At 42.8% G+C, this 18663-nt stretch overlaps 1 protein-coding gene across 2 annotated transcripts in view; it reads right to left on the reverse strand.

Annotated features, from left to right (window-relative positions):
- REXO5 (RNA exonuclease 5) overlaps window positions 1-18663 on the reverse strand; it is a 36994-nt gene continuing 18331 nt past the window's right edge. The window contains exons 11-20 of one of the 2 annotated variants that reach the window (XM_066576298.1): window positions 17364-17466; window positions 17146-17276; window positions 16720-16837; window positions 15648-15752; window positions 11724-11861; window positions 10975-11067; window positions 10648-10867; window positions 8344-8507; window positions 6101-6207; window positions 1-653 (exon numbers count right to left, since the gene is read on the reverse strand). In XM_066576298.1, the coding sequence (XP_066432395.1) occupies window positions 608-653; window positions 6101-6207; window positions 8344-8507; window positions 10648-10867; window positions 10975-11067; window positions 11724-11861; window positions 15648-15752; window positions 16720-16837; window positions 17146-17276; window positions 17364-17466 (1225 nt within the window). In that variant the 3' untranslated portion in view covers window positions 1-607. Of the gene's footprint in view, window positions 657-6100; window positions 6208-8343; window positions 8508-10647; window positions 10868-10974; window positions 11068-11723; window positions 11862-15647; window positions 15753-16719; window positions 16838-17145; window positions 17277-17363; window positions 17467-18663 lie in introns of both variants that reach the window. The other variant, XM_066576297.1, reaches the window with a different exon arrangement.

Below are 18663 nucleotides of genomic sequence, written 5' to 3' on the forward strand. Positions count from 1 at the left end.
TGGGGGTAAAAACTGATCTGTTTAATTCCGTCTCCAAAAATGGAACAGAGACGGAAAGTCAAAATGGATATTAAACGCTAATGTGTATCCACCCTAAACTACCACTCTGTAACAAAAACAAAAGTTCTGTCAGCCCCATTGAAATGAATGGCGCACCAATTGCACATGCTCAGCCACTGCCTCATTAATTCTGATGTCACTGTCGAGGGGAAATAGTTGCGATTACATGTGATCCTAGTAAAATCCCTTTAAAAAAATGAAAGCGGAGCTTCCAGAATAAGTTCAGGAGTCACCTAACAGGGAAAGCAGGAAGTGGGTGACAACAGCAGAGCATCTCTGCCAACCCAGCTCGTCCCTGCGGCAATGCTGGCGATGGATATGGATGATGAGCCTCCAGCACTTCCACACAAAGAATGTCAGGAATATGGCGGCCGCTACCCAGTAAAAGTAATGAATATGGATAAGTTGGATGTGTGCTGGCAGGAGCTCCTTAACACAACTGAGGGGAAAGCATTTGACAGCAGATTTATTACAATAAAATAACAGAACTGGTAAAACATTCTGTACAGTAACTATTGATTAAAACGCTGGTGGCTCATCGATGTGGTCAGCACTTTATCCCCATCAGCCCGAGTCCTGGAAGGGATCCACTGCTGCTGGAAGGAAAGTGATACATTAAACACACTATGGAGCGCAGGGGGACGGACGCATCCTAAGTGATGCCGATAACTACAGACATACACAATCCGTGCATTTATAAATTGTGTGGCTATTATGGAATACAACGCTGTCCCCAACGCTTTACACTGAAGGTCTGGTTTAATACCACTTACTCCACTTTAAAGTATTTGTAATATAAGCAACTGTCTAATGTAATGTTATTGGATTCTTTGCTTTCTCAAAGGAGAACACCACATATAATAGTGCAAGTCAACACAGGAATATCAAATTATTACCCGTTACTTCCCTGCAGATGCCATCTACACGATTAATACAGTATCCCATAACAGATCCTGTGTAATTCTGATACATCGTAAAAAGCTAGTGGGAGCCAAGTTGGAAATTACTTTCCAAACTTACAAGGCCACTATACCCCCTATGTGTGTACAGGGAGAGAACAGTTAATGTAGCCAAGCTGATTAAGAAGTAAATTCCTCGACAGTCTGTAAAAATAGAGCACTTTTTTTCACTGTCCAAAACAAAACAAAAATCTGGATTATTTGCTAATCATAATCCTTTTCTTGCAGTCTCCAAGTCCACCATCACCCATCGTGCCATGGCGCACCCCACACGTGCGGTCCATGCATCCTGCGCGGTGTCCCATAACACTTCTGGTTTCCAGGTTTGCAAGACTGCGACCTGGTCTTTGCGTCATACGTTCACAAAGTTTTGCGGGATGCATACTTTTGCATTTTCTGATTCGACTCTTGGGCGTAAAATTCTGTAGGTGGCAGTAACTTGACCGCTTTGCCAGTATTTTGGACCCACCCCTAGGGACTGATGTTGAATGACACAACTGAGAAAACAGAATTTTTTGTTACTCACTGAAAAAGCTTTTTCTTGTCTGTATCATTGGGGGAAACAGCTTTGACCTTGGGTATAGCTACTGCCACTAGGAGGCAACACTAAGAATAAAAAGTGTTAACTCCTCCCACTAGCTATATTCCTCCTGCAGGCATCCAGATAATTCAGTTTTAGCTTAGTGTCCATAGGATGTGGATATCTCGCCTGTTAGTGCTGATTTTCCCAGATGGACTAGGGCAAACAGGGAGGCAGAACTCTCCCTATTAACACAACCAAGGAGGGCGAACAGAATGGAATTAACCTTCTGTTGTCTGCCTGGTCCCCTCAGAAGAAAAGGAGGAACATCCAGGCAAACCTGCATGAGAGCTGTGGGTGGCATTATTGCTGGCTGTAGTGAGGCGCAGTTTGGCAGCTGAGGTGTGCACACGGCCTTGTGGATGTAGCTGGGCGGCATGTGGTTACTGCTGCCGCACCCTCTTTCAATGTACATTGCCACCACGCAGTGTTTTTTCGCCGCTTAATAGCGGTGGGCAAGGTGTTGCCGCCGGCCGGACCAATGGTCCAATTCAGCTGCAGCACTGGGGCGGCAAGTCTTTTGCGCGCAGAGGGTCCTGTGGCTGAAGGTGCTCCCCACTTCCTAAGTGGCGATTAGCCTCAGCATGGTTCCTGGCGGGGGTTGAAGCTTTGCCTAGCAGCTAGTACCCCCGGTTGCCCCTCCTGCAGGAGAGACACATGCTAAGTGCAACATTACTCTGGGCCTGCTGACTCCTGTAGTACCTTCCATGGAGAGGGAGTACTTGCACAAGGATCCTATGGAATCATGGCTCATCATACCTGCTCTGGACCGGGTTGAGTCTTGCCTGTCGGTAGCTCCCCTGCTGCTCCTCCTGCAGTTCTCTGCAGTCAGCCTACCGCAGTGTCCGTATCCTGGATGACACGTGGACAGAGACACATACCAAGTGTGCTCTCGCTACGATTTGAGATGTGCATCCAGGGAAAGAATCTCGTCTTACGGACATCAGTAGTGAGACTAATGGTCAGCATTACTCAGGGAAAGGAGTACTTGCACAGGGAGTCTTTGGACTTATCGCCCCTCATACCTGCTCCGAACCGGTATGAGCTTTGCCTGTCAATAGCTCCAGTGTTGCCCTTTCTGCAGTTCCCTGCAGCCAGATGTACTGCAGTGTCGGAGTCCAGGATGGCACACGGACGGGGCCGGCCAGAGCCACATACCAAGTGCGCTCTCGCTGCAGTACAAGATTTCACCTGGCAGAGAATATCTCGTCTTACGAACAATAATGTTCTAACTAAGTGTCTGCATACGGACGTGGGTCACTCATGTCTTCGGTGAAAGACTGAGGAGTACTCTGTAGCAGAGCAGTCTCCTACTTCGCTCCTAGAACATTTTCTTCATGGATCCTTTATACACAGATGCTGTGGATAGGGGTAGGGTTCAACCTGAAGCTTATCCAACAATGGCCTCGTTATGCCGAAGAGTCGGTGTGTCCTGCATCTTCCAGGGCTTAATTTTTACGAGAGTCAATATGCTCTATGGCCGACGTGCCACCTTCTAATCGGGGCTTGGTATTAGGAGAATATTGGCTGGGATTTTGCAGCAATGATGCAGGTGCCATTTGCTTTTCAGGGTCCTCTCGCTGGCACAGGCACTCTGAAACCAGTTTGGATGAAAGTCACTGGGAGTGAGTTTTTGCTCTTTCAAAAAAAAAAAACGCCTGGGTCAGTCTTTAGTCTTCCAGGGCGCCGTCTTGGAGGCGTATTATTCAGTAGGTTCCTGAAGCACGCTGTGATCCTCCGGCGCATGTTCTTCCTGCATGATGGAGTTCAGGAGCCCGGGTGACAGTATACACAGATACAGATTACAATTCTTAGCACTCGCCCCTACCAGCCCTGGATGTTTTTTTCCACGAAGACCGGTGAGATCCACTCCCATTGTTTTCTAGTGCCTGGACTAGTTGTTGCAATTACTTTTTAGGAGGAGCTGCGTTGGTGGACATCCAAGAGGGACACCAGTTCCAAGCCTAGACTTCGTCAGCAAGGGGCCACAGATTTTCTGCAAAGGTGGATGCTGTGGCCATGTCACAGGCTCAAAGGGTGATACTGATGGTATTTTTGAGCCATGCGTCGCTGAGCCCGTTTGTCTCCCTTCCAAGCAGAAGATGCTAGCGGGCAGAATTTCCCTGTCATCAAGAGAAGCCTTTATCGATCGGCTGCAGATTTCCTCTCTGCACGTGGTGTCGTGACCCCACGTCAAGGGAGAATTTGGTCCCAGATCTTTGCTGGTACTCCCAACAACACAAGTCCTGTCCTTGAGTTCCCAGGTGAGATCCTCGCAATGTCTCCGCTTTATGGCAGGACGTGTTTACCATGCCGGGGATATCATGTTTTTCAGGTCATGTTGTGACAACTGTTACTTGTGTATCGTGGAGCTCCTTGTTCAGAGCTTTGACCCAGTGGGTAGCGGGGCTGTTACTCAGGTCTCTTTATGCTACTACGTCTCTGAGCATGCCGGATGTCTAGGTATTAGAGATGAGCGAGCACGCTCGGATAAGTCAGTTACTCGAGCGAGCCTCGCTCTTCTTGAGTACCTGCATTCTTGTCCGAGCGTGCTCGGGGCGGCAGCGGGGGATAGCGGGGAAAGGAGATCTCTCTCTCTCCCCCGCTAACCCCCGCCCCCCAAGCACGCTCGGACAAGAATGCAGTTACTCGAGAAGAGCAAGGCTCGCTCGAGTAACTGACTTATCCGAGTGTGCTCGCTCATCTCTACTAGGTATCCATTAACGTTAGTCTCAGTTAAAGCGCTGATTACACTTCGTTTCATATGCGGCTTCTTATATTTTCCAGCTCCCTTGGGTACTGCTCTGGAACGGCCCACGGTCTTGCTGTGTCCCCCAATGATACAGATGAAAAAACAAGATTTGGATATAACTTACCGTAAAATCTCTTTCTCCTCTTGTTCATTGGGGAACACAGCACCCACCCAGTCTGGTATTAGGACTGTAACGTATATGCTCTTAGTTGGGGTGGGCTCAGTGCAGTCGCACATGGCCAATGAGTTATAGTTTTTAAAAGTTAACGTTGTTGTTGTTTATTAACTATTGTTGTTGTATCCTACTGGCTGCTCCTACTGCTTGCATACAAACTGAATTAGCTGGATGGCTGCAGGCGGGGTATAGCTAGTGGGAGGAGTAACACTTTTTGTGCCTAGTGTCGCCTCCTAGTGGCAGAATCTATACCCAAGTTCAAAGCTGTGTCCTCCAATGTACAGGACGTGAAAGAGATTTTATGGTAAGTTATACCAAAATCTTGTTTTTGTCTCCGTTCTTCAAAGGATCCGGCTGTTTCTCTGTTCTGAGAGTCCCCCTTCACTCCTTCATTTTAGTTTAATGTTGTTTTCGAGTTATATCTGCAGTTCGCCTTTGGGCTTTTTCCTCTTCTACTGCTTGTGTAAAAACAGATTTACCTAAGGGGCTACAGGAGGGGTCAAGTCTTCCTTTTCTTAGTGTCTGCCTCCTAGTGGCAAGGGGTGGAGCCAAGGTCTTCGCTGTGTCCAATGACACAGCTGAGAGAAAAATTAGACCGCTCTGTGATTTTGTTTGAAGCTGAAGCAGCTTGTGAAAGTTATTGTGATTGTAGTTCTCATTTTATACCTCACAGTGAATATGGTTAATATGTTCTTATCAGCGTTGTAGACATTTAGCATCATTTTTAGGATTAATTATGGCTTTCCAATAGGTCTGTAAAAAATTTCATTTTCCATGATGTTTGGGGAAGGTGTCCAGAAAAAAAAAAGAAGTGAAAATCTGGTTGGTAACCCTGCAGAGGTCCTGATAACTCCTTTTTAAGGGGAACCTGTCCCAGGTTCATGCTGCCCGAAGCACAGGCAGCATGAACCCAGGACAGGGATGCCTATTGCCCCTGTCTACATGTTATTCAGAAACACTGCAGTGTTTCAGAATAAACATACCTTGAAGTCTGACTCAGAAGTTTTCCTCTTCCACATCATGTAGAGTGACTGCTCTGTCCCCGCTTGTGTATAGGGAGAGAGCTGTCACTTTAGATGATGCAAGAGGGAAGAAGCTGGCACGGCCCGCTCCCGTTACTCAGAGCGCCCTTCCGAGTCAAAATGCACAGTTTGTTTATTCTGGATCCCCACACATTTCAGAATAAGACATCCATGGGCGCAGTGTACATACGGGTCCCGTGTTCATGCTGCCTATGCTTCAAGCAGCATCAACTTGGTGACAGGTACCCTTTAAACTATGTCTTCTCTGAAATACCGCAGTGTTTCAGAGTAAGACATATCTCTCTGTATTGAGGGCATGGGCAGGTTCCCTGTAAGCTTTTTACAAGTCCCATACTTTTCCACCAAGAAAATATTTTTTTTAAATACATTTGAAGGAAGAGTTGGAAGAAGCAGCGTCACTGTCACAGCCCACTGAATGGGTTATATTCAGCGATCTGCTTCTCCCACACGCGGCTCCTTATAACAAGTCTTAATAATACTTCCAGTGCTCCGTTTCAAGACTATGAGGCGAACAGCCCACAGATTAAGTACCTATTGTTTCCTGGGAAGAGGATGACACACAGGGTATTTTCTAGAAGGCTCTCATAAAGCTGGTTCATTTTCCTGTCCAGATCCTTAATTATCTCTGTATGATCCTCCTACCAAGAAGAACAGAATGGGACTATTACTGTAATAGAACAGGAAAAAAGTAAAAACAAAGCAATGGCAGAAGTTCACAGTTATCAGTTTGTCAGAGCAAATCTTAGGAGTTATGCAGCGATATTTGGGTTGGAGATGTATAAATGAGTAACTGCAAATTGTTATAAAGTCTGTACATCTCCCATCCTTCGTGTATCGGAATAAGGTTGGATTTTTGTATTATAGTTTGTTCTACATGGAAACACCTACAATGTTACACACCTATATAGCAACAGACCATGAGACAGCAAGGAGCTGGGGGAGATCATAAATCCTACAAAGTGATGACGACACAAATAGTATTGCAACTCCATCTGTTTCTGTAAGGCTGGGTTCACACAGGGCGTATTCCCGTCGGAAATCTCTTCCACATGCCTGGCTAATCCCGAGATTAGCGGCCGCGAGCAGATTTGCCGCGGCGAAATTCCGTGCGGCAAATCCGCCCTGTGTGAACCCAGCCTAAATGTTCTAAGTACAGATAGTACTGCCACCCTGTAAATAACACGGCTGCAGATAGTACCGCTGACCTGTACATTATGTAGATAGAGTTAGTACTGCTACCATGTACATAACATAGCTAAAGATAGTACTGCCAACCTGTACATACACATAGTACTACCACCCTGTATAGTATGTACATACACATAGTACTGCCACCCTGTACAATATGTATATACACACAGTGCTGCCGCCCTGTACAGTATGTAGATACACATAGTACTATATGTAGCTACATAATGTACAGGTTGGCAGTACTATGTGTATCTACATAATGTACAGGCTAGCAATACTGCCAACCTGTACATTATGTAGCTACACATAGTACTGCCAACCTGTAAATTATGTGCATACAGAAAATGATGCCACCCTATAAATTGCATAGCTACAGATGGTATTGCCACCTTGTATATTATGTCGATACAGATAGTATTGCCACCCTATCTCTCTGTAAATAATGTGGGCACAAATAGTACTGCATCATTGTAAATGTTGTAGATAATACTGCCTCCCTAGGAATCCTACTGGCACAACTAGTACTGCCTCCCTATAAATCATGAATACAGACAGTACGCGTCCTACCTGTAAATAATGTTGGCACAGCTAGTACTACCTCCCTGTACATGATAAATACGGACAGTACTTCCTACCGGTAAATAATGTTGGCACAGCTGGTACTGCCTCCCTGTAAATCACGAACACAGACAGTACTTCCAACCGGTTAATAATGTTGGCAAAGCTAATACTGCCTCCCTTTAAATCACGAATGCAGACAGTACTTCCAACCTGTAAATAATAATGTTGGCACAGCTAGTACTGCCTTCCTGTAAATCATGAACAGACACTACTTCGTACCTGTAAATAATGTTGGAACAGACAGTACTTCGTACCTGTAAATAATGTTGGCACAGCTAGTACTACCTCTCTGTAAATCACGAACACAGACAGTACTTCGTACCTGTAAATAATGTTGGCACAGCTAGTACTGCCTCCTTGTACATAATAAATAGGGACAGTACTTCCTACCTGTAAATAATGTTGGCACAGCTAGTACTGCCTCCCTGTACATGATAAATATGGACAGTATTTCCGACCCGTAAATAATGTTGGCATAAATAATACTGACTCCCTGTAAATCACGACACATACAGTACTTCCAACCTGTAAATAATGTTAGCACAGCTAGTACTGCCTCCCTATAAATCACGAACGCAGACAGTACTTCCTACCTGTAAATACTTTTGGCACAGCTAGTACTGCCTCCCTGTAAATCACAAACACAGACAGTACATCCTACCTGTAAATTATGTTGGCACTGCTAGTACTGCCTCCTTGTAAATCATGTTGGCACAGATAGCACTCCTTTCCTGTTCGTGATGTAGAAGAAACTGCCTCCTTGACATTGATGTAGACACGGACATTACTACAGTACAGCTGTTCTTGGAGTTCTGCTTTACACTCATCATCTTAGTTTTATCTTGTCTCATTGGCCTTCACTACACCAGCTTCAACCCTGATAATACTCAATGCTTTGGATGCTCATACTAACCAAAACACACAGGAGAATTTCAATCTAAGAGCGGACTTGCATGTCTTACCTGAGGCACAGCTTCGTTACATTCTTGGTGTGGGGGAATACAGGTCACAGCAGCTTGTAGCCACCGATGTAAGTGACTGGAGGTCACCGCTTTCATGCTCCTCAGTCCGCCGTGTGTCCGTATACGTTCAACAGCTGTGGCGGCGGCATCAGGGCTGTGAAATTCTGTGCGAACATAACACAATCAGACCAAAATATTAAACAAAATCTAAACTTTGATATGTTTAGATACTTCTTATATACTTGTGCTCTGTAGTAGACTCTTATTAAAGAGGACCTGTCCCTGGATGAAGTTAGTGGGGTTGGCTGCATGGCTCCTTAGCCACGGCTCAACTGATTCTATCCCTGGGTTACTTTTTTCTCACTCCCCTCTTTTTAGGTCCGGCTCCCAGCACTTAAAGGCATATTCCCATCTTGGGAGTTCTATTTCAAAATTGCTAAATAATGTACTCACTGGTGGCCAGGGCAAAAGCTAGTGCGCATACTCTCCTGGCCATCAGATTCAGAGGAAAGAAGCGTGCAAGCCCCGCCGCCTCTGCTGTTTTTTTCCATTTAAGAGGTGGTTGGTTTACCTGACTAGGAGGAGGAAAGAACCAGAGGGAAGAGGAATCAATATCTGCAATATCTGGAGAACGGAGCATTTTGGAAATAAACATCTTATGGGTGAGTGCATTGTTCTGTGATTTCTAACACATTGAAATAGGATTCCTGAGATGGGAATACCCCTTTAACGCATCAAGTGGGTAGTCCCCACCGCTCACTATGAATGGATGAAGTTGAACTTGACTAAAAGTCCCACGTCACGCATTGAGAGCTAGTGGTGGGCACCTGACATATTGAAAGAATCAGGAACTGGAACTAAGAAGATCCCTTCCAGGCAAAGATGGGCAAATATGAAAAGAAAAATATTTCATAAAGTCAGGGTGGCCACCCCATGCAGCCAGCCCATCTGAATTTATCAAGTGATAGGTCATCTTTAAAGGGGTATTGCTATCTAGGCTTTTCTTAACAGAGATGGGAATTCACTGTTATAGTTAGTGGCCACCCGGCTAGTAACTACAAGAACAATCGAGTGCTTCAGTGCAGTGTTGTTTGCATATCTCCCATTGAAGTGAATGGGAGCTAAAGAAACAACATAGCAAAGCACATTACACTGTTTAGGTAACTCAGGGAGTTATGGAAACAGAATAGCGAGCTGTGTTATGCGGTTTTCTTAGCTTTCATTCACTTTAACGGGAGCTAAGCAGACAGCGCTGCGCTGCAGCACACGGCTATTTCCAACAGGTGGTTAGAAACAGAGGGCAAGGTTTTCCAATTTCATCCATGAAAAGCCGAGATGGGAATACCGCTTTAAGTGAACCAAGTAATCTTACATCCAACTGGAGACTATATAGTTGTAGCATTCTAGCAATTAATTTCTGTGACTATGAAGGACAGCTTGCAGAAGTTGAGAGCTACAGCTCGCAAACCAGTGCAATTCAATACATTATATTCATAATTACACTTAAATACTGTAAAACCAAATTAATTACATATTTATTAGGAGGTGACATCATCAGTTACATATGCTTTAGTTAATGGTTACTATATTCTATATATAGTTTTTTTTTACATTTAACAAAATCTACAGCAGGCTTGAATCCAGTGGCATAGCAATAGGGGTCACAAGGGTCCCAACTACGACTGGGCCAATAAGCTAGGCCAGAGAGAGTAGGTCGGGTGGGGGTGGGAGATTTAGATGACCTTTTACACCAGTGCTCGTGAGTCTTTAGGTATGCCCCTGCTTGGATCTAAAAGACCTCATATGCTGCCATGTGTAAAGCAGAGCAATAACTACACACTGAAGTCAATGGGAGCTAGAGAAACACTGTAGTACAGCAAGCTATGCTATTTCCGAAACCTGGAAGCTGCAGAAACAGCGTAGCTTGCTGTGTTATGCTGTTTCTGTAACTCCCCTTGACTTCTATAGGACTTATGGAAACAGCTAAGTGGGTTTTGCTATCTTGTAAGTCCTAACCACCATATTCAATGAGGACCAAACTAGACATAGGTGTGGGTCTCAGAGATGGAACCGACATCTAACAGATTTCCATGCTGCTTGAGAAAGGGAAAGGTCACACCTAGTTGTCAATTTATTTATTTATTTCCAGGAGGAAAAACAGAGGAACAGTGCAATGGAGAGTTCTAAGAAAAGACGTTCCACAATTGTTATTTGATGGGAAATACAAGTATTTACTATAGCCAGGTCTCTGATATAGAACTAGAGATTACTGCCCTTCTGTACTTTCAGACTACATGTACGTACTTAGGTAACAGTACTTTACACACTGCTGCCCCTTTGGATTTGTCGGCACAAATATAGATTTCATTTCCTTAAAATGGTTCAACTGCTCTTGAAGAAATTCCTCTGTCAAGGGTTTTGTAAATCCAGAGACATAGATTGTGTTTTTATTTTCTGGATCTTCTTCCATCTCCTTGAATATATCCTCGTAGTCGAGGGTCCTCCTTGTTATCATCCTCTGAACCTGTTCAACAAAAAATGACAGAAGCGAGGCACAGCTCCATATTAAGACAATTTAGATCTCACCGTAGGGCTCAGGAAGTCCTCAATGACATCTCTATCGTTACCTACCTTAATATGGCATCCATCAATACACGAACCGTTTAGAAGTTCCACAGCGAGTTGCGCACCTTCTAGGACACTGTATGTAATGCAGATATACGGCTGTACAGGCAAAGATAAATAACACTAAGTAATAATTCTACATTATCCTTATGCTGACAGTATGGACATTTCAGAAATCTGCTGTCCTCTGAGTTCACATCTCTCAGCATTCCCTGCTTGTTCAGGGTCTGTACAGAGCTGCCTTTGCATTTAGGGGAATAGATCACTGCTACGACCTCTTTCCAAATTGCAGAGAGCATTTTGCATGAATTGCAGCTAAGGTGTTTGACTTGTGTGCTGACAAACCCGCCACTAGTCTTGCAATAGCAGCCAGCAGAACTTTGAATGCAGCTCTGGACTAAAAGGATGTGTTCATATGGGGCAGATTTGTTGCATAGATTTCTGCAACTGAAAATCTGTTCCATACATATGAATGGTCCTGTGTCTGCAGCGGGTTCATTGTTTTCTGCAAACCCCTAATTCAGCTGAAGAGGACAGTTGCAAAAAAAACTGCCACCTGGTGAATTTACCCTAAACAGAGGCCAGAATACAGAATGAACCAGAAGTTGAGCCTAAACTTTAGAGGTTTTCTGCATTGGTCAACTTCATTTTACATTAGAGCCTATAACACGGTTATTACTATACACACACAAATATAAAAGTAGAAGCTATAAAACCAAGCAGAGTTTTATATTGTTTGCATGGACTGTGCTCACCTGACAAGTTTCTGATACAGTGCTCAGTGAGTGAATAGGTCCACAACTTTCAAAGTGCATCTTCACAGACTTCAGGCACACTCCACTCTTGAAAGGTCCCGCAAATACAGTCATCATTTCTGTAAACTTACAGGCTACCTTAATGCAAAAATGAGCACGTATTAAAAGGGGTTTTCCGTGTAGGAAAAAAAATGCATGTAATGGGTAAAATAAATAAGGTGTGCTTACCTCTCAGAGGTGTCCCCCACCCAGTCTACCACAGGTGCCCTGGTAGAAGCTGCCGCGGTCACTGCTGTTCATCGTACACATGACTGCTTAGCCAATCAGGGGTTCCAGCACCAATACTGCCATGAACAGTATATGACCACTACAGCCAGTGATTGGCCGAGCAGTCACATGTACAATGATTGGCACCTGATCGCTACAGCTTCTGTCAGGAACAAAGCAGAGGAGACTAGGGCGGGTGTGGGGAGAGGGGTTCCTCTGAGAGAAGAGAATTTATTTCTTTACTATATACACATTCCTTGCCTCCATTTTTTTGTTACTCTCAGAAAGACACTGTAGATAGAATAGTGATTTATCCATGGCTGGTGCATCATGGGCAATTATTTTATTCACTTATGACGACCACAAAAAGACAAACAAAAAGAGAGACAGGATGGGCTACAGAGAGGCGAGTACGATCTGTATTGTGGTATATGATGAAGCACCATGAGAGTATAGAATATTGGCACATAGCGGTGTACTCTAGGTGAGGCCATATGGAGGTGCACCATCTATGCCTTTGAATATTACATGGGCAGACAGAAGGTGTGGTGGCACATGCATGCAGTTACATCTATTTTATACTATATGTACACAGTTGTATTCTGTAGCTTTTTGCACATAAGTGCTTTTTTTTTGGAATTCTGACATTGCCTTAATTAGAACAGGTCTACTACTCTCTAAAGCCAAGGGGCTCCTGAAAACCTTTCCGTGTCTGTGTAAGACATGCACTCTTATTGTTTTTGATGCCAGCAACGTACATAATTAAATGTAAACCCTGAAACAGCTGTCTGTAAATGGTTATCTGTTCCTACTGCAGAAGACTCTGGCTTCGGCTTAGAATCCCAGTCATTGTTACAAGGTCAGCCATTGACTTGCAGGAATACTGTCTCCCAATAGGTGGTGCTGTAGAGTTATTGTTCCAGCTTACTATTTGTATAAATCTCCCATAGAAGCATGCATGGCTCTATAAGTCTCCTCAAACTTACTAGGTGCTCTTCCTAAGGAGAAACATTACCCTTCCTGACTTACATCATAGGCTTCTCACCCAACCAGCCACTCATAAGGGGTGAAAACCCCAAAGCTATCATTCTGTGTATAGTTTATCTTTTTCTTCTGCTGAAGACTCTGACTTGAGCCGAGCTCACATGGCCATTTGCGTAAAACGCTGCGTGAGTAACATAGGGCTCCACTGCTGTGGAGCAGCCGGTGAGCTGGCCTATCGCCGGGTACGGCAGCAGTATTGTACTATACACAACAGCGTATCTCATGCATGCTGTTATGCGCAGTCTTCCTGTGTTTTTTTCTTTTTTGGTTAAATTTCCTGTGCTGACGCTTCGCAATACCCATAGAGAACAATGGGCTCTCTCACGCGTAATACCTGGCAAAATATAACATGCTACGTTAATCTTACGTTCATGTCAGCCCAGTTTTTGGCTTATCTGCTGAATTATTGTTACAGGGCTGGTCAAAAGGTCTGACATTGACTTGCAGGAATGCTGCCTTCCAATAGGAGGTGCTGCATTGTTCCATCTTCCTATTTGCAGAATTAAAGAAATATATGCAGCACTTCACGTTACAGACATTATTTCCTATTTACATTATAGGGAATAAATATCCGATCTGTGAGGGTTCGATCGATGAGATTCACAGGGATCCTGGGTATGGTGCACCCAAATGCCCCATGTAAATTGAGTGGTGGTGGAACAGATGGATATACTAGGCAATCTCTCTCCATCCCATAGAGGTGAATAGAGAAGTGGTCATGCATTGGCACTGCCGCTCCACTCACATGGGACATTTGAGTGTGCCGGTCAGTCCCGCAGCAATTAAACATTTATTCCATCCTATGGATAAGGGTAAATGTTCTTAATGAAAAATAAAAGCCCTTCTGAGTTCTCCCTTGGGCCCTTTTCTGGACTACATTTGTTAGAATAGTGAGAAGGGTCCTGCTAACGGGAACCCCACACCTTGTTCACATTTAGAAAAAAGGCTATGCCTTTTCCAAAAAAAAGCACCACTGTTGTCCATGGGCTGTGTATATGGGCTGGTATTGCAGCTCAGCCAAATTCACTTGAATGAGGAATGAGCAATACCTGGCACGGCCCATGAGCAAGTGTGACGCAGTTTCTGGAAAAAGCAGACCCATTTTTTAAATCCTGGGAACTTCATTAATTTCCATCTATAGGGTAAACATCATTGATGCTACAGTATGGCGGACGTTTTGTCTGCCACAACAGATTTTCTTTAAATAATATTAACCACTATCCCTTACGGACCTTTTTCTCCCATTTTTGGTTTCCTCGCCCCACTTTTACAAAATCACAATTCTTATTCTTCCATTGACGTCACTGTATGAGGGCTTGTTTTTTGCGGGACGAGTTGTATTTTTCAATGGTACTATTTAATGTACCATATAATGTACTGAAAAACTTTCAAAAAGTGTAGTTAAATGGAAACAAAATTAAATTCCGCCATCTTTGGGGAGGGGATCTTATTTTTACGGCGTACACACTGAGGCAAAAAAGACATGATGACTTTATTCTGTGGGTCAGTACAATCTTCTGACCGCCATACTTTTTTTTTGATGGGGTAGTGTGAGGGCTCGTTTTTAGCGTGATGACCTCTGGTTTATGTTGGTATTTTTTTGTAGTACGTACGACTTTTTTGAATCGCTTCTTATTACATTATTTCTTGGAGGCAGGGTAACCAAAGAAGTGCAATTCTGGAGTTGTGTATTTTTTTCTGATGACATTCACCATGCAGAATAAATAATGCGTTATTTTGCTAGATACAACTTTTATGGATGTGGCAATACCAAACATGATTTTTAAAACATTTTATTATAAATATGGGAAAAGGTGCCTTTTTAAACTTTTAATATAATTAATTTTTTTACAATGATAAACTTTTTTCACACTTCTTTTTATATTTTTAAAATTACCCACAGAGGACTTGAACTTGCAATTGTTTGATTGCTTATTAGAAATGAGTGAGCACCGAAATGCTCGGATCCACATTATTCGAGCTTTTCGTAAAATTCGAGAGCTCTACTCGAGTAACAAACCCCATTGACTAAAAAGGGAGACTCGAGAATTTTTGTATGTGGGCTTTTTTCTTTCTCGGTCTCGCTCACTCACTCACTCTCTCTCGGGGTCGAACTCAGCTTGATGCTCGTTCCAGTAACGAGCACCATCGAGTACGCTAATACTCGAACGATAATCAAGCTCGACAGAGTATGTTCGCTCAACTCTATTGCTTATACCATATATGTATTACATTTGTACACCATTGACCATCTCAGGCTCCATCTTAACCCCTTCCTTCTCTGTGACGTACATGTACGTCACAAAAGATGCGGGGTGGGTATGAAGTGGGCTCAGGAGCCGAACGCATACGGGACTTGAACTTGCGATCATTTGTTTGCTTATAACATATACTGCAATATTTTAGTATTGCAGTACATGGTATTTCTGTAGACATTTTATTAAGATAGGCCACAAGGTCATATTAATAGAAAGAAATCCATGGCAGACCTGCGGGCCTTCAGAAGTACCCATATACATCCTGGGGCGATAAGGGGTTTATGTTAGCATGAATGATGTATATAATACACACAATATATCCCTTTCTTTATTAAACTGTGGAATAAGAACTTACCTTCTCATTGGCGTCTGTATGGCATTTACTGAAAAAGTGTCCGTGCTGAAACTTAACAATAGTGAATGGAGACCGGGGGGTGACGCTGCACGCTTTTTCCAGGATCTATAAGGAAAATTGCATTATAGTTAGAGCTGAAGAAATATACAGAAACCTTCATAGTACTAACATTATAACTCCCAGCATTCTCTGAAAGCCAAATGTAAAACTTCATATCATATTTATACTATGTATTACATTTGTACACTACTGACCTTTTCAGGCCCCATCTTAACCCTTTTTCCTTTGTGACGTACATGTTCATCACAGAGATGCGGGGTGGGCATGCAGTGGGCAATGCCTACTCAGATGGTACCAGCTGTCTATGTCAGATAACACCTGCTGCAAGCAGCCGTGATTGGAGCCAGTTCTGATTAGGGCTGTTTGACAGCTTACATGCATTGTCAATCCTGGGGGTGTCCCCTGTCCGACTCCCATCGGACCTCTGTGATGCAATTGCAGGGTGCTGATGGTTGCCATGGTAGCCCTGGGTCTAGTGAAGGCTCGCAGGGCTGCCATGAATTTAACCATATCAAGCCCTGCCTATGCCAGGACTTTATATGTAAAGATTAAAAATACTATATTATATGGAATTAAATTACAAATTCATATTCCCTGATGGGGGAAAAAATCATGTAATATTAAAATTAAAAAAAAACTAAAATATTAGTATTCAAAAAATAATTTTTGCAATTTTCCTCACAAAAGGAGCAAAAGAATTTAAAAAAAAACCGCACACATATCTGTCATCATTGCATACAAAACGTCTGAACTACACAAATATTGCATTACTGATCTCACACGGTGAATGCTGTCGAAGAACAAAAATACATATTGCCAGTAAAAGCATACTCGCCTTTTAAAAAACAAGCCTCATAAGGCTACGTTGACGGAAAAATAAAATTATTTAATTATAGCTCTTGTAATGCCAAAATGAAAAACAAAAAGCTGAAAAACGGCTGTTAGTGGAAGGATTACATTTAAAGATTCTGTAGAGTAACCCTTCAACAGTGCAGAAGGTCCTCATACTCACTTCATCATTTGAAGCACACAACAAGTTCTCAAACTGCTTTGAAGGCACAGGGTCCCTCAATTCATCTCTGGAGACATAAGCAATCTTCCGGTCCGCTTTTTCCAGCTCGTCTAGAAAACTGTGAAATGATATATTGTATATATAAAGTGACACATAAATGGACTAATAAAGCGTAAAGAGTGCTCTGTTATTTGTCAATCCTTTTATGTTAAGAAGACACCTCCAAAAGTAAGCAAATCACAAAGTGTTGCTTGGCTTACATCCCCAGTGATCAGCGGTAACACCTGGTGGAGATCGGCATCAAGTGTTCAATTCCGCTGCAGCGCTACCGCATGGGGAAATAGAGTATTACTTGTGGCCCACTGAAATCAATGGCCGATCGCTGTTATGCAGACAGAGCAGGTCTTCCCAAAGAGCAGATCTTACCTAAGCCCATCTGACGGCAACGGATGAAGTAACCCATTCTGTTCAAGCTCAGAGGTTGGATCAGGATTGTCTGGTCTACTCTTCATGTTATTTGCACTTAGAAAAAAGTTCTGTAATTTAATATCTGCAATCTAGAAAAAAGTAGAAATAAATGACATAACATGTAGGGACAGACGCCTCGCACAAGTCAGGAATTACATCAGTATAAGAGGACGCACCTTTTCTGGCCCATGCTCAATAAAATACTGAGCCAGGTTCAGAGCAGCTAGAGCGTCTTCAATGGGATTGTGGCCAACAGCATCTTCACGTTGGATCTCTCTCCTGCAAAAGTCATATAGATATTACCTGGGAAGTCCCCTTGTTACAATGGAGTCACGTCAGTAGTGTAGGGATTAATTAGAAGGTTACGTTACACACTGCCGATCTATACACTAAGCCTGCCCACACATTGCCAATGGCTGTCGGGTGACCACTCATTCAGCTGACCGCTATTGTTTCCTGACTCTTGAGCCAGCACGGAAGCCTGCACGGGGAGAGGGGAACAAAAATTTACTAGACAACTCTGGCATCAGTGTATCTCATGAGATTGCAGGGAGAAGTGCAAGTATCATGGCAGCTAGGGGCCTTCTGAAGGACCCCAAGGCTGCTGTGAATGATTGCCTATCAAGATGTGCCTGTACCATTTCTTGATAGATTGCTGGTCAGAATACATCATGCAATAGTAAAGTATTGCATTATACTGTATGTCTGATCTCAAGTTCTAGTTCCCTTTGGGGACTAAAGAAAAATGTAAAAAAAATATATATATATATTTTTTTTTCTTAAATTATTATGAAAAAGAAAAAAATATTAAAAAAGTTAAAAAACAAAACATAAAAAGAAAAAAACCTTTTCCCAGTCATTACATAAAAAAAAAAAAAGAATTTAAAAACCTGGTTTCACTGCATCAATAAAAGTCCATATTATTAAAAGATCACATAATTAATCCCTCAATGCACACTGTCGAAAAAATTAAATACGCAACGCAAGAACTGCACTTTTTTGGTTTCCCTGTCTCTAAGAAAAAACTTAAATAATAAACGATAAAAATAGCAAATGTACCCCAAAATGTTATAAGTAAAAATTACAGGTCACCCCCCCTCAAAAAAAATTAAAAAATGAGGACTCGCAAAAGCTCCCGACAAAAAAAAAAGTTTAGGTGGGAGAAAAAATGCCGACGGAAAGCAATTTCTTTCTAAAAGGTATTTTTTTAAGCATCACTACATAAAAAAAAGTATATAAATTTGTTATCTCCATTATTGTACTAAGCCACAGAATAAAAATAACATGTCATTTTTACTGCAAGTTGAACGCCGTAAAACAGACAAAAACAAATGGCGCAATTGTGTTCTTTTTCCAGTTTCACTCCACTTAAAAATTGCTAAACTTTTTCCAATAAATCAAACAGTCCTTTAAATGGTACTATTGAAAAAAATACAACTTATCCCGTGCAAAAAAAAAAGGAGAAATAAAAAAAAA

The sequence above is a fragment of the Eleutherodactylus coqui genome, chromosome 8 (assembly GCF_035609145.1).
Source record: "Eleutherodactylus coqui strain aEleCoq1 chromosome 8, aEleCoq1.hap1, whole genome shotgun sequence".
Taxonomy (NCBI): Eukaryota; Metazoa; Chordata; class Amphibia; order Anura; family Eleutherodactylidae; genus Eleutherodactylus; species Eleutherodactylus coqui.